The sequence below is a fragment of the Opisthorchis viverrini genome (assembly GCF_000715545.1).
Source record: "Opisthorchis viverrini unplaced genomic scaffold opera_v5_465, whole genome shotgun sequence".
Classification (NCBI taxonomy): domain Eukaryota; kingdom Metazoa; phylum Platyhelminthes; class Trematoda; order Opisthorchiida; family Opisthorchiidae; genus Opisthorchis; species Opisthorchis viverrini.
Window position 1 is genome coordinate 245,213 of NW_008752129.1, and position 25,719 is coordinate 270,931.

Consider the following 25,719-nt stretch of genomic DNA (forward strand, 5'->3'; position numbering starts at 1 on the left):
CTTAAGACAATGACCTAAGAACACAATGTAGTCCAGTGCGCCATTGTCTTTCACATTTATTCAATTGAAGAGATGATGAAATCGGGCTTACTTCGCCGGTAATTTTAGGAGTGGTAATACCTTTGTGAAAGGTAAGTGGCTTATCTTACATCATCGTCCATTAGCCACGGAGTAATGGATCGCCAGTGGAGTACTAGTAAAAAGCTCGCCTCGTAATCACATGGCTGCAGTCCAAACTCTTGTCAAGTAGTTGCACTGCTGTTGAGCGATCGAAACTAGACTGCAATGCTTTCTCCTTTTGTGTGCACTAGACGAGGACTCTTCAAACCGAATATAGCATTCTCCTTGTTACTTATTAAAACGAGTAACCCATATTTGTCATTTTTTCTAAAAATTCGGAACCGCAATTGCACGTTTGAAACAATCGTTCTCAATAGATTAGAATGTTGTTTAGCAAATGCTTCTTTGCGTTTTCGCTGGATAATTGAATGCAACATGTTGAATTTTATACTCTTCCGAACCAAACAGGGGAGGGAAAAATACTAACATAACATAATATAACAAAGGTATGATATCTTATAATATAATACAATATAATGTAATATAATATAACAGTAATATAACATTATGTAACATAATATATAACATAATAATAGTAAACCATGAAAACAGCACCTACCTTCCTACACGTTGCACTTGTTCTGTCCATGATCTTTTTTTGTTCGTCTTGTCTGGTTTCCGTTCAGTTTCTACCTTTACTGCCTCAGCTTCTAGACGATCCCATGAAGCGCTTGTGTGGCAGGTGTAGGCGAACTTGGCTAGGATGACTGCACAACCAGCAACAGCGGCAAAAACGCCAAGCAGTACTTTGAGGCAGATAACTAGGAACATGAGGATGAAAGTTCATGACATTAGTACGAAGTGGCGAGTTCATGCACCGCATGCACACACGGATGTGCGCACACATTCACGCTTGCAGACGAATACACCTGTGTACAGGTAGACACGCATATTCGCGCATGGACTTACACGCACGCTCATACGCACATCCTCATAAGCACGCATACAAAAAGCGCACAAACGCACACAACTACGCAAGATACGTCGAATTCGGTCTCCAAGCTCCACTAGTTCTCTAACACTTGATAACCATGATGACTTCGGACATACTGGTGTAAAACATAGACGATTTTGGAAGCAAAAATCTAAATCTAAGTTTTCCGAAAACTTTCAGATTGCGCACATTCGGCTACGCCCTTCTTCGGTCTTATTAAGTGGGTGCACCCCCGATTTCCGTCACGTCTATGTCCTTGTGAACTGTCTTATTTTGTCGCAGCAGCCTTCGCTGTTTCTTTTGCTAGACCTAGAAAGAATACTAGGAGGAGGGCAGTAAGGCCATAAAAGATCCTGGGTTTTGATGTATTATGGAAGAATCGAATCTGAGGTTGACGCGAGTGATGGACACATGGGATTCCTATTGGAGTTATTAGCTCCCATATCAAAATATTCGATTCTGAGAAGTTTGGTCCACCCCCTCCCTCTCGAGCTCTATCTTGTTGCTTATAACAAGGTGTATTGCCTGATAGAATAAGAGAAAACATATTTCCTGTTCTGTTTGGATAAGGGTTTAAAACTGCTACGTTTTGTTGTGTAAACGTAGACCAAAGCGTCTCAAATCCTAAGAAGAACGTCACGCTGACTGGCCCTTCAGATGAAATGGACGGGAAAGTACGTCGCGGCGCTTTGAGGGAGAGTTTAGGCGTATATGTTCTGATGCCTTCACTTTGTTCACCATCTACTGGTGTTGGTGTCGCGTTCGATTTATTGTTACCTATCACTGTTTGCTCGCTAACAGATATTATGATGCCCCCCATCGCATAATCCAACAGTGAGTAGAAAAAAGCATTCCGGAACGGATGAATTAAAACTTTGCCCAACCCTAACACCAACAGGATGATAAGGATGAAAGACATGTTACTGCAACAGAAACTAAGTGCTGCGGTGGTTTTCGGGACTACCTTCGAGCTGGAAGGACCTATTATGATCAGTGAACACTGCGCGGAAACTTGCACTGCACCACGGAGGGTGAGATTGACACAATTACGAATAATGTTGGTCGTTAGACCCAAGGCGTGCACTCGCAGAAGAAAACGAATATGCAAATAGCGAAAAACAGTGCAGACGTTTTGTTATCATCCCAGAAACCTTTGTCGGCCTTCCTGCACATGGAGTAGTTGGGCGGCATAATTTCAAACTTACGGTCAGATTTTGTGGCGGCGAAGATTTGATGGCTCGTGAAAACACCATTCGGACTGTATAATCTCAGCTGAATTCTGGAAATGAGGAAAATTATAATGATGTTAATGTTAAGTTATGTTATTAATGTTATCTTATTGTCGATGTTATAATAATAATAATAATGGTGTTATAATGATGCATGGAATCCGTGATGATTGAATTCAGCGGTAATCGTCAGAGACACACCAAAAAGAAGTCATAAACAACCTGACTAAAATGTTAACTTTTATGTTCATAAGTCAAGCGGATCCAGAAGACTTATTAGCCCCTCGTATTCTAAGCCACCATCTTTTTTGACCACTGTGTATTGCTTTCTCAGCCAGATTACCCATCCACCCCGATTAAAGCGCCGATTGTCTTCGCGTTCTTTATTTCAAGACTACCTGCCTGTGACTTTGGTGACTGTGCGCCTTGAGTTGGATAGATTTCATCTGCCCCATTCTCACAGGAAAGATACTCATGAAATATTCAGTTTTCATTCTGACATTCGCTCACTCCACCTATATACTTTTCATCTGTAATTGTTCCCCTCATCCGCACCTGTCATTCACCTTGCCGCCAAGCATTCCCGGTCCGACACTGGTATACAAGCACATATGATTGTGAACGTGCTTACCAAAGCCACCTACATATGCGAAACCGACCACGAAAAGGATGACCGCAGCCCAAAAAAGCGAGCTGACAATCCGCTCGCTGTTGTCTGGAGTGCGGATCGTGAAAGTGTCCCGTACCGGTCAGGACAGACTTGAGCACTTGTTGACGCCACTAACGTGGACCATTGAGTTTTGTCATATATTTTTGCCTACTTTTGTGTAAATAGTAACGTAAATTTCGTACCCAGTTCTTACGTTTGTTGGTCGTGATCGTCAGGCGTACGCGTAACTCAAAGTTTCCTATCGGGAACCTTAACAGTTCTGATGGCAAAGTTTCCTTTCTAGCGTAGTATGTAATTACGGCTTTATTCGAATAGCATGGCAGACGGTGGCCCAACTCAGGTGCTCCACAAATCGTTGTGTAATCTATTGAGAAAAATTCCATACAAGGAATTTGTTTTGCAATAAATCCGATAATAGACTCCTAATTTTGTCGAGAATTTCACACAGAATTGTCCGTTTTCCAAAGCAAGATACTCTGCAATCCTCAAAGTTGTAGGTTCGACCTGAACCGATAGTTGAGCGCTATTTTATCACACTTTTCTCAGCCTGACGTCATTTTTCAATTCAATATGTGGAATTCCCCTGTTCGAAGCACGATATAGCTTGGAGAAACCGGAGGGTCGTGAGCGGTTAGGCCAGAAACAAACCGATAATCTTATCGTTAGACACTAGACAACCATACTTGGTACTGTTGTAGACCCTAAACCGTGTCACAATGGAAGGTGCCACTTACCGAATGATTATGGCGTTAAAATGTTATCATTGTCAAGTTTCACGAAGATCGATGATGATTATTCGGCAACCCCTGAGTTGAGACCTGCACACTTGAGGTTTAACTGTAGTCATATGCAAGTCACGCAAAGTGCTCATCATCCACCAGCAGCTGGGCGGTGAAAAGTTCGAATTTCTCTACTCACAAGGGATTCACCTTCGTCACATGAGTTCCTAGGAGATGCACATAGTCTCCTAGCTTTCCAATGAGGAAGAAACGGTTATACAGTGGCTTACATTCTACTAGCAGAATGAAGCTTTAAGGTAAGACCCTACTTCGATCACAGGCAAAATACGAGAATTCCGGGTGATAAGTTGTATATCACGGATAATCTTGTCACGCCCTAATGCCTTGTGAAACAAAAAAACACTGACAAAAATTCAAAATCAATAGCTAGACGAACAGCTACGCATAAAATTACATCAAAATTACCCATAAATTGATCCTGGCATTAGTTGACCTGGTTCGCAATAGGGACTATCACTGCACGGTACAGTCTGGCCCAAAATGATTGTTCCATCATGAGCTGTCTGATGTGACGCATGCTCGGATCTCTCCCACAGCTTCCACTCCCACGCTTCTGTACCATGGTGTAGGCGATTGTTCCAACTCTGAAATGCAATACGTAGTCCGCATATCTGAATGTGTGTAGCATCAAAACAGACGTGACTCCCAAAAGCCTGAATGTCCCTGTTTCACTCATCAGGGTTCCTCAAAATTCCTCTTTTCAAGCAGTACATTTGCAAGGGTTAAGAGAGCGACATTTAACATAGTTTAATGGGAATGGTGTACATGAAGAGGGATTCGAGTGAGAGGCAACACTGACTACCTGACAAGGAACAACTGGTTCCAGTCACCAATAGCATGACCTTGGTTCGTTAGTGCAAGCAGTGCTAAGGTTGTGTTCAGCACAAGGCAGTGGTGAGTTAGACGGTGGCAAGTACGAAACGCAAAGCATTTATGCTGAAGATGACCTTTGTTCGTTAGTGCAGGCAGTGCTAAGGTTGTGTTCAGCACAGGGCAGTGGTGAGTTAGACGGTGGTAAGTACGAAACGCAAAGCATTTATGCTGAAAAAGACCAGATGCCGAGGTCATATGGCGCTGGTTTCAGTCACTGCAATTGTGTGCTGTCGTGTCGATCTGGGTTGATTAGCCCGTAAACAGTACGGAATCTCTGGTTAGGTATCGTGTTATGTCTGCTAGATGTGTTAAGACTGAGCTGGTTATCGTCCTCCTAGTTCCACAAGGTAGCCCGGGTTGGTTGCGGCCAGAACGTGGAACCGACTGGAACTAGGACGAGTTACATTGATAGACCAAAATCGGGATGATGTACAGTAAGCTAGAGGAAAAATGGTCTTCCTCTTATCAAAGTGAAATTTTACGCGTCCTAAACCATTATTACGCAGAAAAGGGATAAAAAAAGCGTGATCTTTGACTCCGGATAAGTAATCTGGAACAATATAGACCAGCCTGCTAATTTTTGGTCGGTTGATTAGCCCGTAAACAGTACGGAATCTCTGGTTAGGTATCGTGTTATGTCTGCTAGATGTATGTGTTAAGAGCTGGTTATCGTCCTCCTAGTTCCACAAGGTAGCCCGGGTTGGTTGCGGCCAGAACGTGGAACCGACTGGAACTAGGACGAGTTACATTGATAGACCAAAATCGGGATGATGTACAGTAAGCTAGAGGAAAAATGGTCTTCCTCTTATCAAAGTGAAATTTTACGCGTCCTAAACCATTATTACGCAGAAAAGGGATAAAAAAAGCGTGATCTTTGACTCCGGATAAGTAATCTGGAACAATATAGACCAGCCTGCTAATTTTTGGTCGTTCCACAGCCTCACTCTCATAACCTGAGGCCCGCTCTGTGAAACCAATGAAAGAAGTAACTTCCACCGGGATTATCGGATTAGAAACGTAATCGGTCTCACTTAGACAAACTAAAAATACTGGCACCAATTCAAGGGAATTCGACCTATTAAGATAAGATAAGTTAAGATATATCAAACACACTGCAGATACGAAATTCATTCATTACTTATCTATACAGAGCAATTACTGTAGTTGAAAAGAGTGTTCGAATGGTTGCCATGCCGCACCTAGATAACAATTCTAATGATTACTTAAGTTAGCAAAGTGTGCCAAGTGCTTTGACACTACTATTAAAGCCCACTTTATTTTAGAGTACACCTGTTTTGCATCCATGTAAGTGGTGGGGCGAGATGGACCAGTGGTTAGAGCGCACATTCACTGACCGGAAGGTCCGTGGTTCGAATCCAACATCTGCCTCTCGACTTCCCCTGTCTAGGCTTGGGCAACTTGGCAGTATCCTAGCCTTCGTGCTTCCTTCATCCAATTCAGGCTCGATTTTATTACAGGCCGTCGGACTGTTTGAAAGAGGAGCCACTGTATTCAGCTATTAACCTACTCCACTTTATATCAGTAGCGGAATCTTTCGAAACTACTGATTGGGAATTGGTACAGAACTGGCCATCCAACGACGACTCCAAGACGAGATGTGTGTGTACTCATGACTGACGTGATCCTCAGATATTGGATGCAGCTGCATAGTTGTCCTCAATCACTAAACGAAAATGACAGTAACATAAAAATTGCTTCTTTTATTTCGTCTTCTAATCAGACTCACGCAGGTTTATAGTAGCTAAGTAAACGTGAGTGTCTTTCAGTAGATGCTCACTACTTGTAATGTCCTAACTGGAAACAATGTAAATTCTGTGCAGTAGTGTTTGCTGAAAAGTGTGGTCTCACAAACAATGTTCAACTACCTGAGTCCTGATTATCAGAGGTATTGCCCGAATCAACACGATTGCTGCCTGCCACGTTCGAAATCAAAGAAGCGAAACACTGTTAGTTGAGGATTTATGGTATAACCCATTCCGATGATGGGGGAGCGAACCTGTCAGATGTCGGAATGTCTTTTTGGGACAACCACTCGTCGCTTTACTAGAATAGATAACATTTGACGTTTATTGAAACTATGTAATGAATCAACAGGAGACTATTTTACGGGGACTTTTTTAAAAGAACGATTTATGTGGAAAAGTTATTGGCTTGAAATACGACCATCATAGCTTCCTGTTTTTAATCGCACCAAACGTAAAACATTTCTCACCTGGTCCAACAATTTTGTGACATGCTTTGGGAATATCGCTGATTCTCGTCCAATGGGCGATTGTTCTGGTTGTGGTTGAATCAACAGTGACAAGACTTGCAGATCGGGAATTCCCACCAGGCTAGAGAAGTTCACACGAAGGGAGATCGTACTTTCGGATGAATCGATGGTGGTCATATGATCTGATAGCGTACTGGCGAGCGTTTCTGTAGAAAGACGATAAGTAGTATCCTATTCACGTCAACATAATTATGCCTTAATTAAGGAGAACACTTCGAGCTTTAGTGAGCTCATCCACGAAAGATACACTCAATCATGAGTACTGATAGATGTAATAGACTTGCAATGATCATCGATAGCTGAACAAAGCCATTTGGGAATCGTCAGAAAGTTTCGTAACTGGGACACACCACCACCGTTTTTGTAGTTCTAAAGTAAATCTAAGTTTTCAAGCTTTTCGAAGACCGTGTGATGAAAAAATACCATGGCTCATCCATTTGAATGAGTATAGATCCTCATCCTCTTGGTTTATTTCTTAGTATTATTCGCTGTTCGACCTACCGTGTTCAAACTAGTAAAAAAGTTATCTGCTGTGATTTCTCAAGTGCTGGCAGTGATCATGTACTAATATTTGCGTCATAAGCTTGTATCCATATTCCAAGAGGTGCTGTTTCAGTGATCATGATAAAGAAATGTACGCATATTTGCGTCATAGGCTTGTATCCATATTCCAAGAGGTGCTGTTAACACATGGACAATTGTGACCATTTGTGAATGTTTCTCCCGTGGAGTAGTAAGCTAAGTTTTGAGCCCTTCGAACCGTTCGCTCGCCGATGTTTTCAGAAACTGCGTCTAAATCCATGATTGTGAGGCTGGATGATAACCACCTACCTACAGTTTCAGAAGTTTGCTAAGTAGCTAGATTACCTGTTTGACTCGATTATCTGGTTCAGTCGGTCCTGAGTGACAACATAAGTTGGTGTTCAAACTAGTACGGATGGCAACCGAAACGATGCTCCACAATCTGTGTAAAACTTGATTCGTTTCAGAAAACTGTAACAAAATGTCAATGTGAGTATAAGGAGGCGGTTAGAAGGCGAGTTTTGAATTGCACAACGGAGACTTCTATTGAAGACTGTGTTGGTTAGGTCATGTATTGTTGGCCAAGCTATCTTGTTTGAACGGTATTCTGTTCAACTACCACTCAGTGGGTCGAAGTTTTGAAATTTCTCTGGTAGCTTGAAGAGAGCCAGAAACAACAAGCGTTTATTCAGACGCATGGATATCTCGATCGTGGCATTACGTTTACCGACTAAGTGGAAGGGTGAAACTCGCTAATTTTTTGCAAAATCAATCAATATCGATCAGTGAAGTTCGTATTAGTGATGACGATCAACAAAAGAGGAAGCAACTGTAGTGAGTTTGTTCATATAGATTGTCAATCTTGCAAGGTCAAATGCCGGTTTCTACATGTATGAATTTGCTCACTGTTGTGGATGAAAGCTTCGATGAATGCCAAATGAGAATGAGTGAAAAATAACCAGCATTTTGCTGGGAACAGTTTCAGTAACCATGACACTCGCAAAAAACCAAGATGAGCCAATATGTTCCCTGACCAGCTGTGATGTGCGTAGATGCTTGCACTTAAAATGTTGTGGTGAGTCAGTCCAGAGGACAAAATCAAGGCCAATAAATTTCGGAAGTTCATGAAAGTTGAATGATTGGTGGGAATATGTCAAACAGCGACATGGCATCCTCAGGGAAAACTTCTTCGTTAGAGCCCGGTACCTGAGAAGTCATCATTTCACCACTTCCCGAACTGCGTTTGAAGCTAATTGGCCAGAATCCGAGCTAACAGAGACTCAAACGTGAAGTGGTCGTGACTAAGAGCTACCCTGATTTTCTCACTCAAGCGGCGTTTTCCGTTGGTACCGAAAGTGTTTGTGAACAACAAAATTCTAAGGAAATTAAGTAGGGTATCAACCCGAATACAAACATTTATCTCTGCGGGACTGTATAGCATAGTAAGAAGTCAAGCGCGAAATTGGCTTAGCCCAAGTACTCATCATGCGATTGTGAAAAATCTTCATAAAACTATGTACTTCACGTAAGGTGAGTACCAAAAATACCTTTTCCTGTAGTTCTTTTGCTGGTTGCAACCGAGTACGGTCCAACGACATTCCCCGGAAGACCAATAATGCGAAGCCTGTAAGAGTTGATTGTCCGCGGTTTCAATGAGAGAACAACATATTCTGGGGCCAAAAAAACGAAACGAGAATATAAAAAAATAAATAAAACGAACTTAGTTTTCATGGAGTTAATAAAGTGTCCCAAACGAACACGATTAGTTTTCCTTCTGTTGGTACAGATATTTTCAGAAAATAAACATTTCAAAGTAATTGTTCTAGACAATGTCTTCCGGTACTATCTTGACGGATTTGGTTTGAAAAATAATCTGCAAACTGCCACTTTCGTCACCTAGCTACCGTGAATAAAGAACTGTGGTAGTCAGAGCGTATAATGTCGCATTTTGTCATGCTGAGTCCATTTGATGAGCGCGCAGATCGTCTGTCTGCGAACCACGTGGGCGATTCTGGTTCATTCTTTTGTGGCCACCTAAATAGCTTCACAGGGGGAGGCTTTTAAGTGCAGCAGTCAACCAACAAATCGGGATTTAGTTACGTTGACCATAATTGGTTCGGAAAAGGAAACCTAGTCGGGAAGTCTTTACACCAGTAAACAGCCAACACGCGACCACGTGAAGGAAAATCCATAATTGGTAAGTTGCACCTTGCCGTTTTAGTGAGGTGATTCCTTTGCTGATCAGTGACAAAATGCAGTATCCCAAATACCAACCGAGAGATGTGTTAAAAAATTTCAGGATCTCTGTGAGTTGGGCATTGCTGTTTCCAGCAGTTCCAGCACAGTTCTTTTCGGCACTTTGGCTTAAACGAACGATTTCCTTTTCTTGGGAAAGGAAGAGGGGACACGAGTTTTCTACTGTTTATTAGGTCAGACGCCAGTTTTCAAAATCCGACTTTTAGGAAAGGAACTTTGGTGTGTACTTTGTGAGATGAATTTCATTCATCTTGTGTTCAACTGGATTATGGGGTTGACGAAAACTCTGAGATTGTGCTTAGCTGATGAGCCACAAAAAGGTAAAAACAGACCGCCGGCTGTTGAAGAGTTTTCAACGATTTCGAAAGTAGTCGAGTAGTCCATTCGCCAGAGTTTAACTGCGATTACCTTATCTCTTCTGGTCACTGAAGTTCGCAGCACTATCAAAATTTGGGCAAATAAATGGCTAGAATTAAAGATGTGTGTTTTAGCGAACAGCTTGGCTGTGATTACGTGCGAGATGGTCTTGCTACTGGCTCATCAACCTGTTTACTTGCCTTCACCTGTTGGAGTGAAAGTAATAACAAATTTAGGTTTTAATTTACTATGAGTGTTTCTCTCCCAGAAAGCTACAAAGGTTGGCTGCATTAACCATGATGAAATAGGATGACTGTATAGGAAACTGTTCATCGAATGTCCACTCTCTCTCTCTTTCCAATAGGAAAACAATACGAATTTCAGTGGAATCATAAGACGTTTGAAGCTCAGATGTACCAACATGTGTTGTTATAGATAATCGAAATTCATCACATCACATTTGTGGCATCCTTCGGTTTCATCCTAAGTGTCCGCTAATGCTTCAGTGCGGTTGCTAACAAGCAGAACACAAAGTTGACGGGCACTCAAAGACTGTGATTATTTGGTGAGCCTCAGGAAGATCAAAACCGATTGTGGGTTGCCGACTTATCCTCAGCAAGTGATGAGTGGTGTATTAGGTGTTTTGTTCACCGATAGTTGCATATGATAATGCTTTTGAAAACAAAGGCGTGTTTCTTGTAGCCTCTGTTTGCACTGGAGCACCAGCTAAACATCGCGCAACCAGCGTCCACTCCCACTCATAGGATGCTGTCAAATATCACAGTGCCCGTGGTCCTCGTCACCGCAGAAGCCAGGAATCCTCAAACGAAAGCGAAGTGAATGTGGTATCTATAAACCCCGTAACCACTGGTCAATGTTTCCTTTCCCCTCAGCTTATGTGTTTCCATCCGGAATTTGAGTTCCCCCATCTGTAGGATGGCATAAATCTTGCGACGGACAGAAGAAGTTTAAAAGTTACCTACCGTGAGTTATTGATTCGAACCGGATATGCTTCACATTGGTTCCTTCAGGTCCAGTTTCAGTCCGCTCCAGTTCGTACATATGTGGACACTTGTACCCAGGGTGGGGTTCCCTCCATTTGAGAACTTGTTTGTGTGCTGAGTTCACAGATATTTGCAGATCGACTGGCGCCGCAGGCTCTATGGGACCGGGATGAATACATGTGTAAACTTATTAGCCCCATGAGTGTAAAACAGACACGGTAGTGAAGAAATCTGACGACAGAGGATGGCACCCGAACCATCATGCGTAAAACACGGTCAGTGACGGAATGCAGCTGCAGACAATAGTGGAAAGTCTTCTCAAAAGCGCTTAGTGACTTATATTTGCACTTGTATGACTTAACTTTTCTTCACTATAAAACGTCAGTGACAACTTCAATTCACTCCATTTCCTTCAAAACTTGGAGAGTGGCGCAGCCTAAAACACAGTGGAATCTTCAACAAAAGATTCGAAAAAGTCTCGTACTATAAGTAAACTACTAGCACTCATAGGGTAAAATGATGCAGACAATAAGGTAACACTCTTTTGGGGGTGAGATGGCTCAGCGCTTAGTATGTGAATTTACTCACTGGAAGGTCCGTGGCTCGAACTCCACTTCTGCCCCACAACTTATCCTGTCTAGGCTTGCACAACCTGGCAGTATCAAAGTCCTCGTGTTTCCTTTGTGTGGCCTGACAGTTCAGCACCGAATGGGTGTTACAGCTGAACAACTATCCATAGCCTTCCATCTGAGAAGCCGTCACTGAAGCCGCCAGCCAACCATGTGATATGGATTCCCTGGTTGAAGAGTGTTTGGTGCTATATCCTATCTACCTGCGACCTATTTATGGTACTTGGTAACCCCGTTTGGTCGGGGAGTTTGGTGCTCAATTGAAGTCACAGGTTTGGATCACTCGGCCGATTCATGGGATGCACAAAGATGACGATCCCCAGTAGGGAAGGCGCACCTACAATATGCTTCTCGGCTTTTGCACACAGACGGACTTCACTGACTCCCACCAATTTATCTGCGGCGTATGGTGGTGGAGTATCCTTCTCAATTTACTTTGCTTAGTACGGAGTTCAATCCATTGTAAGATGACAGTAAGTACAGCAGGCTGTTAACAATTCTCCTGTTTATCCGTCCTTTATTCAATTTTTTCTACAATTGTTCTCTATTATCCGCAGTTACATGATTTCATCAGAAAAATGACTACAGTAACACCCCAAATCCACAAAAACGTGACTATTGTGTCTCATTAGATGGGAGGGGGGAATCCAGGAGATCATATTAGAATGGTGGTTTATCAGTTCCTGTTTACTAGATTTCCACACGACTGACTATTGCCCTACTTATTCACAGCAGTCAGTAAGCACCGTTTTTCTTGATGAAAGCTTCCCGCTCCCCAGCAAATATCCTTCACTTTTTTTCTGCACTCGACAGCTTTGGCTTAAACACTATTTCACATACGTTTCCTCCCACTCATGGACTGATCCTTGATAGCAACGAAGGATTTTATTATATCTATGCTCTGAATAAGTCTGGAAACCGTTAAAATTGCAAATAAACTGGTACAATGTTCTCCCTGGTTGTTTCTTAGTTCATGAAGCTTTGCAATTTGAGATGCAGTAGTTTCCTCAGCAAACATCTATCTGACTGAGCATATATATCTCCTAGATTGGAAGTAAAACGTGTACAAACTGCCATGATCAACAATAAATCAAAGACCGGCCAACAAGCTCCGCTTCGGTCCACAAGATCACCTTTCCCTGTCATTACCCTTCTAACACAGCATTCACGTACGGTCATGGGGATTCACTAAAGGAAAAGAACGACAAATTCATCCGCATATACAACAACAAATAACTCTTTATTACACAGTGTGTTGCCCATTGTGATGCTGTTTAGGAGAGAGATGCTCCCAAGGAATCATTCAAGACACCTCAACTGGAATATGAGTAGAGTGCGTTTTTTAAAGCTTCTATGTCAGGCATGGCCTCAGTATCTTAGCCGTCATCCCATATAGTGTTCTTTTAACGGAATATGAAAACATTACCGGAGCGATTTGAGTTTAGGAATTCTCAACCGCTGAACGATATGATCCCGGTTAAATTCCATTTTTTCTCTACCCGAAGGGTATTTGTGACTGTCTACCAATCATTTTCCGATCTTTCCTATATTTGTACGCCCGACCTCAAATTTGAAAATTCCCTGAACCCGACTTGTCCGTCTAACTAAGGTGCACTTCCCAACGGGCTCTAAAACTGCTATGATCGAGGCCATAATAAAGAGTAACTGAGTGTTGTTTGCTTCTTTTTCACCTCTAGGTGTGCACACACCGGGGGGTGAACTTGGTTTCGAGCATACTTAGGGTACATTTGAGGAGATCGGCTTTCAAGGGACCTGTGTGTAGTACCGTCAAATGTGACCGCAATGGGTGAATTTGTAACAGCCCATTTCCGAAGCTGCGTGTGTGAGTTCGCCTGTCAGTCGGAAAGCACCAGTTGGTCAAATCATACCAGTTTCCGTGTATGCATGCCAACTTTCTAGAGAAGCTTTCATTGGTGGAAAAACTGAGAAAACCATGTTCAGGTGTTAATCCGAAGACAATGTGCTCACATTGAAGATGGATTTCCGTTTAATGCTGGGTTCGGAAATCTTTAATCCGTTAAAAGAAAGCGACAATAGACCATAGCCTAACTAACTACCAATTTTACCTAATGCATGCCTATGATCTCTATGTACCATCAAATAGTCAAAGGAAGCATTGAAATACGCCCGATCAGCGGATAGTGCACATACCATAGGCCGGAGTTGTGACAGCTCTGAACTGTGATTTCTCGCTCAATGACCCATCGGAGTACTGTGCTTGCACAGCCACAAGATAGGAAGTACAGGTCTTCACGGTAAGTGTTTTATATTGCAAATCAGTAGTTGCACGAATCGACGGATCGTTGGCCGCCTGAGCCGTAACAATGTATCCTGTATGGCTGCAGTGGTCATGGGGTATGGGTGTGCTCCATGTTAACTTCACAGACGTTGGACCTTCGACGGTGACTTCAATCAGAGTTGGTGTTTCTGGTTCTGTATGGGAAATTGTAAAGGGGAACATAAAAAACTTCGCAAAACATTGATTATTTTATACGCAATCTTGAAGCATTTCCAGAGTGAATACGGAATTTCTTCGACTTAGCCCGTTTGGTGTCGGGTGAACGGAAGTTGCATGCACATCAGCTTCTTTCATGAGAAGGATCTATTCAGTTGGACTGATCCTCATTCCTCGAGAACCATAAGAATAAAATAATAAAACATGAGTTAAATTGTCCTGATTTCAAGTACGCTGAAATTTGGTACTTGGAAGATGTAAATCTGTCTACCAAACTAGCTAATTTCCATCCTATTTTTTTTAATTTCCCCACCTGATTTCACCCCCTCCCCCGCAGAATCCATCCATCTCTGAAAAGCGCAGAATAATTGCATAACCGAACAAGCTCCCTATATTTAGCAGTTAGTGAGAACATTAGGAAATTTCATTCCAGAGTCGGTGATTGCGTATTAATGAATTTAAGACATTCTGACAAGCCGATCTACAACTTATAGCTGCGTCTCTCTAATTTGGAGTACTTCGCGTTGTTTAGCTAACGAACCAAGCTCGCGGCACTTCAGTCCAGTAATCCATATTTATTTTCGGACTGCAGACCCGCACATCCTCCAACGGTGCACACTCGTGTGCTGCCACTCAGTGTTTGATGTCGCCCTACATATGAATTTTCCTCCGGAAGCGTATTACTGCTATTTTGCAAGTAGTCACGACAGATTTCATCCAGTCAGCTTTGGCTCTTCGTGCAGTAGTCTCCCGGTGTACTTCTGTTCGCATTTCACAGACTTTTTTCTCGCGATACGTAGGACTTTTCGGATTGTCGTTAAGTGTCTACAAAAGTAATCTTACCTATGATTGACTGATCAAACTGGATTGTATATAGACCTTTGTCTTGATATAATTAACGTGGCTGGTACAGCATTCAATAAATTGTTGTTTAGCATAAAACATAATTTAAATGATGTCAAGAAGATTTTAAAACTCTGCACAACCAGTGGCCTTTTGACTGTTTTCAAACTTTTTACAGCGGAGGAATTACTGTACATCAGGGAAAATGTACCCATCGTGGAAACTCGGGTTAGAATCATTGGACTGGAGCCCGAAATCGAGACAAATATAAAAAGCCAAATTACTTCCGAAAAATGATAATATTTATAGGTTAAACCCATTCTTACTTGGAGAAATGGTGACCAATCTCACTGGATCTGACTTTTGTCCGCTGACGTGTTCACCTACCACGCGAACCGTGTATTCGTAATTGGTACAGTGTGTCAGTTCGACGAAGATTCTTTCTGTAAACATTTTGAGAAATACGAAACCAAATTGGTACAGATCCAAAACTCAACCGTAGGTTATTATTCAAATCAAAGCTGTATGTATCAAGGACAGTCGTTTCCGGGCCACTACCGATTCCCACTTTCAGGGCGGTTTGTTTCGCAGATCCGGTCTGTGGATGGAAATCTTTCTGCTCTCAGCCTTTATGGCATGTGGGATTACCAGATAGCATTTGTACTATCTAGATCAACAGCGTTTGAATGAAATATGTTGCAACGAGTTACAGTTTCCCCGATGTGGCTCAACGATGGGTTCGAATTGGTTGATTCCATTTCTTCCCAAAGAATTTATCTGTTCTGTCAAGTGACGAACGCGACCATTCACGGGAGAATTCATCTGACTGAGCAAATAATGCACGCAGTTACTGCTGTCATTTCTCACACCATCGTTATTCTCAAACATTACAGAGTATAGGGTAAGCATTTTTTGCAATTCTTTTTACAACAATTCGACCCACTTACCAGTTGCTGAAACTGTGATTGTAACCTGCCCGCCAGTGAACACATTAGTTTGTTGTACCTCAAAAAGGTGCCTGCATTCCGGTGCTGCAATTGGATCCGTCCAGCTAACTTTCTGCACTCCAGGCTCGATGTTGGTGACGGTCACTTTGGGTTTTTCGATATCTTGCATAAGACAGTGACATTGAGGAGAGTAACAGATGGGCCAAAAATGGCGCTCACATGTGAAAAAATAATGACAGTGATCAAAATAACTAGTGCAAATGTGTATAGGCAAGGGAAACTGCACAGATCAAATATTGCTCGTTGCCAGTAGCAATGCGCCGGTGGTTATGCCTAACCTGAAGAATGTCCTGATTATACCATCCAGGTCAGTGCACAAACCAATGACAGTCTAAGCTTCTCAAAACCAAAATTCTTCTAATTTCTGCAATTATTATTCATTAAACCAGAGAAATCTTCATAAAATTGTCAGTTTTATTTCACTTGTCTGATAAACGATCTCCCTCACATATTCACCACGGTGGCAAAACCCAATTAACTCTCATTTCAATGGAGACTACCTTTGAACAAGTAGCATTGCGAAAGAGCGTACTTTGAGCAATGCGACTAGTTGGAGTCCAAGTAGAACATAAAGTTCACGGAAATCCCGTTGATGCATCCAGATGATGAACCCAAAGAAGGACAAAATCGGTTGTGGGCAATTGAAGACTTTTAAGCAACCTCAAGAATTACGTTCCGTCCGGGTTGGAATTTTTTCTCTCAACAGAATTCGCTACTTTTACGGTTACTGAAAACGGAATGACAGCTTACTGCCAGTTTTCTCTTTTTGGGACTCATCAGGTAAGCAGAGACCGGGAGTATCCACTAACCTTATGTCCTGTTTGAGCCCCATTTGTACGCAAGTGACGAAATACACTAATTTGCGAACCATGTCAATGTTGATGAGAGACTCATTTGATTCCTAGTTAGAGAATCTCGTAAACTTTTGATTCAGTCATGAACATCAATGCAATCTACAACCAAGTGTATCTAGTCATGTTCGCACAGTTTGATGTCCAACTAAATCATGGGGTTGATGGCCTTCCAGGAACTACATCTAATGAGCGCCAAGAATGGTGAAACTATTGACAAATTGCCGAACACTTTTCAGCTGAATCGTTGTATGGTGTAGACAACCTACTGGCTATCAGTTGGATCAAAGCAACTTCTGTTTGTCATAGGATATACAACAGCTTCGCTGCGCGCATTAGGGCTTAGTTGTTTGCGAATTAGAGTCGTACTGCTGAACAACGTTCGGATTATCTTGGTGTTGCCGTGCTGAAGAACTTGAAGCGCAACACTATCCAGTCTATCACTATCAGATCCACTCGCCGTTTTCTTGTCTTGACCACAGTTCATGTTAGATCGACCCAAGATTTCACGCACAACCGCGCAGGCATGTACAGACATAAGCGTCAGTGCATGTACAAGAAATATCTGGCGGCGAGAAACTAACAAATAAATAAACTGAAGGGTTTTCAGCAAACCTATGGTTGGTGTAAATTATGAAGAAATAAAATCTGCTGCAGTAAACAAAACCGACTAAATGATAGAGTTCGCGCAATTCCTTATGTAAAAGAAGTTACTCGTCATTATTATACGTCCAAGAAATGCGCACGATTTATTATTTTCGAAGGTCAATTCCTACAACATGATACACTTGAAGAAATCGGAAGCACTCTCTCCTCCCTTCAGCTGTATAACCCTTTCGGTGCCTAATTGCGATGCCGCCAGAATGATATGCGGGAGCTGGGATACTGCCAGGCTGCTTAAGCCTAGACAGGCGACTTCAAGAGGCAGAGATCAGACTCGAACCTTAGACCTTTCAATCATTAATTTCGCGCTCTAACCACTGAGCCATTGATAACATTATTCCGAAAAATTCCCAAAAAATGACTAAGTAAACCAAAAGCTTACATGTCTGCCAGACCATTCAAATCGATGTCTCTGGGTTGGTACAAAAAAGTTTTCAGACAGTAGTGATAACTCCCCTCTGAGAGAATAATATTCAAATTGCAAACGTCACTTGTTTTTTGCGAGAAACTTTGTTTACCAAAGCCACTAACCTTTCGGTGACACACTGACGACACACGACTGAAACGAAGATTGATGTACCTCCAGTCGATAAACTGTCATCTATCAGACAAATATCCATGGTCGTTGTGTAGTATAATGGAATATTTAATGATGTCTGATGCCTACCCAACGCAGTTTATCTGAACCAGCAAATAAGACAGTATACTGAATTGTGGCTTCCGGAGATTATATGGGGTCAGTGAGATATGTACCTCAGAAACATCATCCTCTGGTGTATAGCTTTCCTGCTGTCCTGGCACACTGATGGGTCCACTCTAAAACTAGGAAGCCGGGATCTCGCACTGTGGTCTTATCAGACGCCGTTTGTATTTCACACTGATGACCGAAGTTCCGAGGCGCGAGGCGAGCACTTTACTGCTGCATCACTAACGCACAAAGAGGGCATCTGAGCTATCACGTCTGAACGGGGGAAATGCTCAGGCCAAAATCCCAGCAACTGCCCTGATTACCGATTGACTGCCTCGCCTGTCAGGCCCCGCCTAGTCAGTTAACGCCAAACAAGCTCGCATCCCACGTTGAACTGAAGAGTGGTAATCCAGATGTCACAAACACACCAGTGGAATAAGTGTACCACGCTCGACTCCCTTGTTGTAAGTTTGGTAGTGAAACCTTGGAACGGCCCAAGATATGGGCTGATGATAAACACTGTTGAAGTTAAAGCTAGAACCCGCTGTTCCACTATGAAAACCATCCACGCTTTCGGAAGTGCCCACTGTTAAGCTGTATATGTTATGCTTAGCTGAATGTTATGTTGTCACTTCAACCATCTGAGGACAGTTGACAATGTATGCACGGTTAGGTTAAGGCATGACCAAGCGATAACTCCGCATAATCAAATGCCACAATAAAATCTCCATGAAACTAAGTGACCAGTACTGCTGAATGGTATATGTGAGACCTGTAGCGTTGAACGTTACACGTGACAAATAAAACCCATGGATAAAATATCGGGTAATTCATGCTCAATATGGTCCTAATTAGATATAGATGGGGTGACGAACATGTTTTCGGCAAGGTCTTTTCAAGTCATACAATTGCAAAGGTTAAGAGAGCGGTATTTAACATATTTGAATGAGCGTGGTGTAAATGGACAGGGAGTCGAGTGAGATGACATTGACTACCTATCAAAGAACCATTAGGTCATGCCAGTCAGCTCGAGGGGTGTTGTAGTTGTGTGTACAGCACACGGTGCATGTGTGGGGGGAGGTGAGTTGGACCATGGTAAGTACAACACACGAACAAAGCGTTTTTGCCGACAAAGAATCGGGTCGCGATGTCGTATGGCGATAGCTTCAGCCACTGCAATTGTGCGCTGCTGTACTGATCTAGGTTGGTTAGCCGGCGTCTTGTAAAAAACGCGGAAACTTTGGCTGGGTATGACGTTGTGTGCAGTGTCAGCTAAACGTTGTACTTCGGAGCTGGTTACCGTCCTCCTAGTTCCAGAAGCTAGCCAGGGTGGATTGTGTTCCTTCATTCTTTGGCCGAGTTTCCTGGTCGTGCGTCCGATGTATTCCGCTGCACAGCAGCAAGAGAATGAGTAAACTAACATATTTTGGGCGTGGACAGGCACTCTATCCTTGAGATTAAAGTGGCACAAACGATTGCTGGTGAACCACGTGCAGAGTTTTGCGGCCGGGAGAACTTTGTTCAGACTGGTGGAAAGTCTTCTGTTCAGTAGATCGGCCGGTATATCTCCCTTAAACGGGAGGCTAGTGTAAACTGGTTTCCTTCCAGCTGTGGCTGTGTTGGTGTTTGCTTCCTCCCTGCTCAAATGTTTTGTAATAAATTTGTCGGGGAATCCATTGTCTCTCAGGACGTTGGTGAGAGTTCGCCATTCGTGTTCCAGTGCATCCTCAGAGCATATTTTCTTCGCTCTGTTAGTGAGGCTGCGGATCAGGTTCCGGTTCTGCTTTAGTGGCACGAAGCTGCTTAAGTTGATGTATTGACCTGACCAAGTAGGTTTTCACCGATCGTTTCAGTGTACCACCGTGTGTACCGTGTGCTGAACACACAATTACAACACCCCCCGAGCTGACTGGCTCAAGCCGTCCTATTGGTGACCTGAACTAATGGTTCTTTGATAGGTAGCCAATGTCATCTCACTCGATTCCCTGTCCATTTACACCATACTCATTCAAATATGTTAAATACCGCTCTCTTAACCTTCGCAATTGTATGACTTGAAAAGACCTTGCCGAAAACATGTTCCTCAACCAATCTGTGTTCTAATTAGATATAGATTTAATCAGGTTAGTACGATTTACTTGTTGCACGATATCTACGCATGTCGACCGTTATCAATTATTGTTTTTACTATCAGTAGATCATTTGTTTTTGATGCAGTTCGGTCTACATAAATCCGCGGTATTCTATAAAAACCCGAATACTGACTCTCCGATTTGCCTACGATTCTTTACTTGCTACATTTCGACTCCATTTGCAAAGGACATCAACGGAACAGGCCATGACGCGGAAACGTGAAATGAAATTGGCTGCTGTCAATTTGGATACTGTGGGATCCACGGTTTGAACAGAAAACCTACAACATATATGACACGTAACTGTGCACTGTTGTGTTTGTATTCTTTTTATCCAGACGAAGTGTATGCATAGTTTGTGTCTGGTGAGGTTCGCAAAAAAAGCTGAATCGACCACGCCGAAGGGGTCCGGTCTCAGCATGATGCTTTATTGCTTTTATTTCAACACTGTAGTCTCCTAGTTTTTCAACGCCGTTTCTACGGTCGTATTGATTTATCACCCTTAACTGAGATCTCCTTTGTCCATGGTTGATGGTAGTGAACCATCAATTTCCACCACTAGTATAGTGTTGACCCTAGCGATATTGATGGCGATGAGGGGGCGACAGTTTGATACATTAAGCCCTAAAATCATTAGAGAAAACTGGGAGAGTCAGAGTGACTCAATAAAAACCCCAAAACGTCCGGCCAAGCAGTGTGAGTAGAAAACATTTTTTCGCAAGTCAGAGCATGGCAGTCCGTTTTCTGCACGAACACCGCTTTTCCTAGTACATAAAATCACTTTTCTATGCAATTTACCCATTGCAACCTAAACGATGAATTCTAGCGATGCGGGTCACAAACGTAAATGAACATTTGTTCCAAGAGAAATCATACGTTTCAATCCACTGTTCAGTCTTTAAGTCGAACAAAAACATGTCATGTGTTTGTATCACATAGAATTACGAAGAGACAAACATGAAAAGTTATTGTGTATAGGTCTTTACAAAAGTCTGCTAAAAAAACCTCAAACAGTTAAGTTTCAACCGCAAACTTTTGCTTTCAGACAGAAAAAGGTGCGTCAAATGTTGTGGTAGACCAATGCTCGCGACAATACAATCATTCACCAACCACCAAGCCTCTAGTTTGGAAAGAGAACATTCATCACCCTTCTGGTCTCCACCAACAAAAAAGGTTAGAAGAACAATAGCGAGCAGGTGGCTGTTGAGGACTTCGGAAAGTGGGTAAAATTTATTTCTTTATTTTATGGATTTAACGATTCAGCCTGCGCTAGGAAGATTATAGCTACATATTCAGCTGCATCGTCATGTAATGACGCCAGCGAAATACACTCATTTGCAAGCAAACTAGGCTGTTTTTCGACAGACTCACCTGGAATCCAGTTGAATCCTTCGTTTTCGCTCCTTCGAACAAATGAGTGTATTTCACTCATGTCACGAAATTAGGTTTCAAGTAGAACATAAGGTTGATGGAAACTCGGGGATTGCGCCTACCTGATGAGCCGCAAAACGGGCGAAATCGATCGTGTACTGTCGACGAATTTTTAGCAACCTTATGTGTAGTGCATGACGTCTATACACGTAAGGATGCTGTTTAGACCCAATGTAAACTTTAGAAAACCAAAACCGTTCACTGTATTTGGCGTTACTGTGCTTCGTCTTTCTCAGGTTAAGTGCACCCTGTTGAATTTTAGGGAAGGCTGGCCGGCCATTCCAATTTGCTGACCATTTTCGGCATGATTTGACTTCTTAATGGGTGAAACAAAAACCGCTAAAGTGACTTACTGCCATCTTTCACCATGATGAGTTTTGAGCGATCCTTCAAACCCATCGTATCAGCTTCCATGTAAACAAGATAGGCAGTGCATGGCTTTACTTGAAATTCCACAGCCCCTTGTGTCAAGGAATCCTTAGCCACCTCTTGCTTCATCGTCTCCGAACCCTCGTTCGAAGGTCTGATAGTTACGGAGTAGTGGACATCACCAATGGATTCCACGCAGCGCGGAGCACCCCAGTTGACCTTAAGGGCATTCGGTGAATTTATCACAGCCGTCACATCTGTCGGCAAAAAGCTTGCTGAACAGGAAAGGAGGGGGCATTTTGCAGGGTTATTAATAAATGCCGAAGTCATATTAAAATCTTTGAATCTAGAGGTGCCGGTAGCAACCAATAGCTTGACTTACATGGCAATGTCTTCAATATCTTTGTCTTAGATTCGGAACCTGAACTGACGGTATACTGGTACTCAGTGCATGGCAACAGTTCGCCAGTTATTGCTCCTGCGAAGAAATAGATAAATATTATTAAACAAGACGTCAAGTGGCTTTAAAAATCCAGTTTATGAATAGACTCCTAATTTTATTCGTCAACAGTCTGGTGAGATATATCATATATCAGCTATTCGAACTGAACCTAACGTGGTTTCGAGGCCTGTAGGAATGAAAATTAGAAATACAAGGAATTAGCTAACGGAGGTTGGCGGGACAAAATACTTGTCATATGTGGGACTCATGATAGTGGTTCAGTCTCTTGACTGTTTATCTCGCAAGCAAGTTGTTGATTGCCACACAACGCGGTTGTCAAACATTCCAATATAGATGGCGATCTGTACATATACGAGGGTGTTTTACCACAGCCGGATATCGAGATACTGAAAGTCAGTGGTTAATCTGCAAACATTTGTTTTTATTTTTAACAGGAGGAGTTTCAACTGACCCCCAGATGAATCTCACATTCCTAATATTTTTAACAGAATGAGCTGCAAAAATGCCAGCTTATTTGTGAGTTGGCATGATATTCGAAATATCGCAGTTCTTTGACTGGGCGGAAAATATTATCCATAAGGCTGCTGAGAAGTGTTTGACAGCTTGTGGAAGCATTCGCCCTCCATGGGGCTCATCAGTCCTTAAGATATTGAAGATCACACAAACGACAAAGCGACGTTTGCGCAGCACAATCAGTTGAAAAAATTGTAAAACGATAGGTGCATTTGAATTTAGCTGTCTTCCGTCACAACCAAATTCGTTTGCGAATGGCTGAATTTTGTCAATTACGTCCAGTTTGGTTTCATTTGGACTGTACGTTTGACCAAATCTCTGAGATGGTGGCTGCCCAAAGGGCTGAAAGAAAAACCAAACCGGTCGTAGCCTGTCAAATGGCCTTCACCAACTCTCTTTGGGTCGCGTTCATTCAAGTTGTGCATGGAATCTCACTCGTCATTCCTGAGAAATGTCTAACCATTGGCTGAAAAATCACCCGGATATTCATAACAAGGATGTGGTCAAGTGAAAAGAGGTCAGCCGATTCTGATTTTGATTCTTGATAGTTGAGTTTTTGGTCACTTTATTATGGGACACATTTAACTGAACTCACTCAGCCGATCATGCATTGGTTTGATCAGTAATACGTTTTTGTTTACTAGTAGTTTGACTGATATCATTAGACTGACCATGTGGCAGAACACAAAACAACAGACAGGTATTTCTAAGTAGAGGAAGCCTGGGTTATATTTTACGCAAGTGTTGATATCATTTGAATCCCACGTTGATGTCTACCATCTGACCAACTGACATGTATGAAATTTTGGCTGGCAGAATAGATTATTACTCGCCCGAGCGGTCCCAACACCTCAACGTGAATTTGACATTCCTGTCATTCAGCACATGCAGAAAAGCAAGTTTCAAACTTTTGTTTTAACCATGAACTGGGTTGTTGGTACCCGCTAAACACTTATTCGTCCTCCCTCCAATCATCCTGTAATTCATTAAACATGTGTTGTTGTGTGGATGGCCTCATTATTGCGGTCGACTTACAACATGAAACCTACTGAATCAAAACGACTTACCAGGATCGCCAGATAACATGGTGAATTTGAATTCTTTCCCCAGGGATTTAACGGGACTTATCGTCACATCGTATTTTCTAACGCACTCGCTGGTCCACTCAACTCCACCATTCCAACTGATTTTCTGAATCCCAGGATTTAAGTTCACTATCTCAAAATCAGGCACGCCGTATGCTGAGAAATTGAAGGGAAATGGAAACATGTTTGAAATAGAATAATGTTTATCCAACATCGCACGGTTCAACCTGACATATCGTGAGTCAGAATAGTTGGCCGTGGTAACTGTGACGTGATGTTAAGTTGCAAGGGTAATGAGGGGGTCGACCTTGATAAATTTTGCGCGCGCTTCAAGAAATCACTTGAATCGTGCTATCTGGGGAGGTCGCAGTTCAGCAGCATCTTGACCAAGAAATACCGATCAAGTGCGAAGTTGAAAAAAATATCTTTCTCAAATGCTGTCCAAAGTGTGCTGAATTCTTCTACCGAATTCTTAAACACTATGCTCAAGGAAGCAAAAGTGAAGCGGTGTTATGCTAATCAGCTTAAGACATACTTGGTGCAGTGGGTTGCAAACAAATGGGCCAGAGAAGTATGCGAATCATGTTAAGTTATTTAAAACTGCGTCATTAATAACAATCTGTTGCTAAAGAGTTTACACAATACTGAATCGGAGCTTTGAAATCAGCGCATCATTCGAGAAGGCAGACGCGGTGTCCCCATTGGGACACAAATGCAACTGAGTGAACCACAGAAACCTCAAAGTCATGCAGTTCACTGAATAGCTAGAAGCAGCAACACTTACGTCTTAGTGGAGACTGCAACACAATCCCATTTGACCTGGCGCTGCGGAACATGGAGTCGGCAGTTTCCATATGCACATAGATCTCATACCAACTGCATTCATTGACTGAGACAGTTGCCGAGGTGCCATCCACTGTGACAATTGTGGGAGGATCTCCATCAAGGGGAACGACGGTGACAACGTGTTTTACGGTCCCACAGATATCCCAAACCGCGCTCTCTATCCAACTTAGTGTGAGATGTGACGCGTTCATCGCTAACAATCTCAGGTGGGTCGGACTCTCAAGGTCTACAAGAGAGATACGGGAGACAAAAAAGGGTAACGGAGTATTCTTGGTGGCGTTCAACATATGTGATGAGCATGAGAGACGGAAGAATGAGGGGAGAGTAATTTGTGAACTTGTTATAAGAACTGATATGTATTTTTTTGGTTTTAGACTCACTAAATACTTAGAAACATGGTTTGCCTGTTCAGCCGTTTGAATTAAAATCACTCGGCCGGGACACTGCTTTGGGAACGTGATCGTCCTGTACATCAAGGTAACTACAACCACAGACTAAAGCAACGGAAAGCCCCGAGTTTGAAAAATGAAACAATCGAATAATGCTTGTAATAGTTGTAACTGACGGGTTCTCATTCGTGAAGGAAGAGAACAAGTGGGACCCGTCCCAAAAGCCAGCTCAGTGAGTGTTAATAGTGTGAACCTAGAGAATCAATAGCCGTTTGA

The 25,719-nt window shown here is 42.6% G+C and overlaps 2 protein-coding genes across 2 annotated transcripts in view; one reads left to right on the top strand and one right to left on the bottom strand.

Moving 5' to 3' along the window:
* Positions 1-25,719, top strand: part of T265_15391 (hypothetical protein) — a gene marked incomplete at both ends in the record, with an annotated part of 86,712 nt that overhangs the window by 17,649 nt on the left and 43,344 nt on the right. The gene's annotated exons all lie outside the window — the stretch shown is intronic.
* Positions 1-25,719, bottom strand: part of T265_15390 (hypothetical protein) — a gene marked incomplete at both ends in the record, with an annotated part of 51,194 nt that overhangs the window by 17,143 nt on the left and 8,332 nt on the right. Inside the window, 17 exon segments of the mRNA XM_009177882.1 lie at positions 680-881; positions 2,260-2,333; positions 4,159-4,337; positions 5,972-6,113; positions 6,870-7,065; positions 8,989-9,111; positions 11,038-11,244; positions 13,860-14,141; positions 15,333-15,449; positions 15,954-16,115; positions 19,326-19,564; positions 19,793-19,995; positions 21,719-21,750; positions 22,132-22,422; positions 22,530-22,625; positions 24,191-24,364; positions 24,993-25,280. Of these exon segments, the coding sequence (XP_009176146.1) occupies positions 680-881; positions 2,260-2,333; positions 4,159-4,337; positions 5,972-6,113; positions 6,870-7,065; positions 8,989-9,111; positions 11,038-11,244; positions 13,860-14,141; positions 15,333-15,449; positions 15,954-16,115; positions 19,326-19,564; positions 19,793-19,995; positions 21,719-21,750; positions 22,132-22,422; positions 22,530-22,625; positions 24,191-24,364; positions 24,993-25,280 (3,007 nt within the window).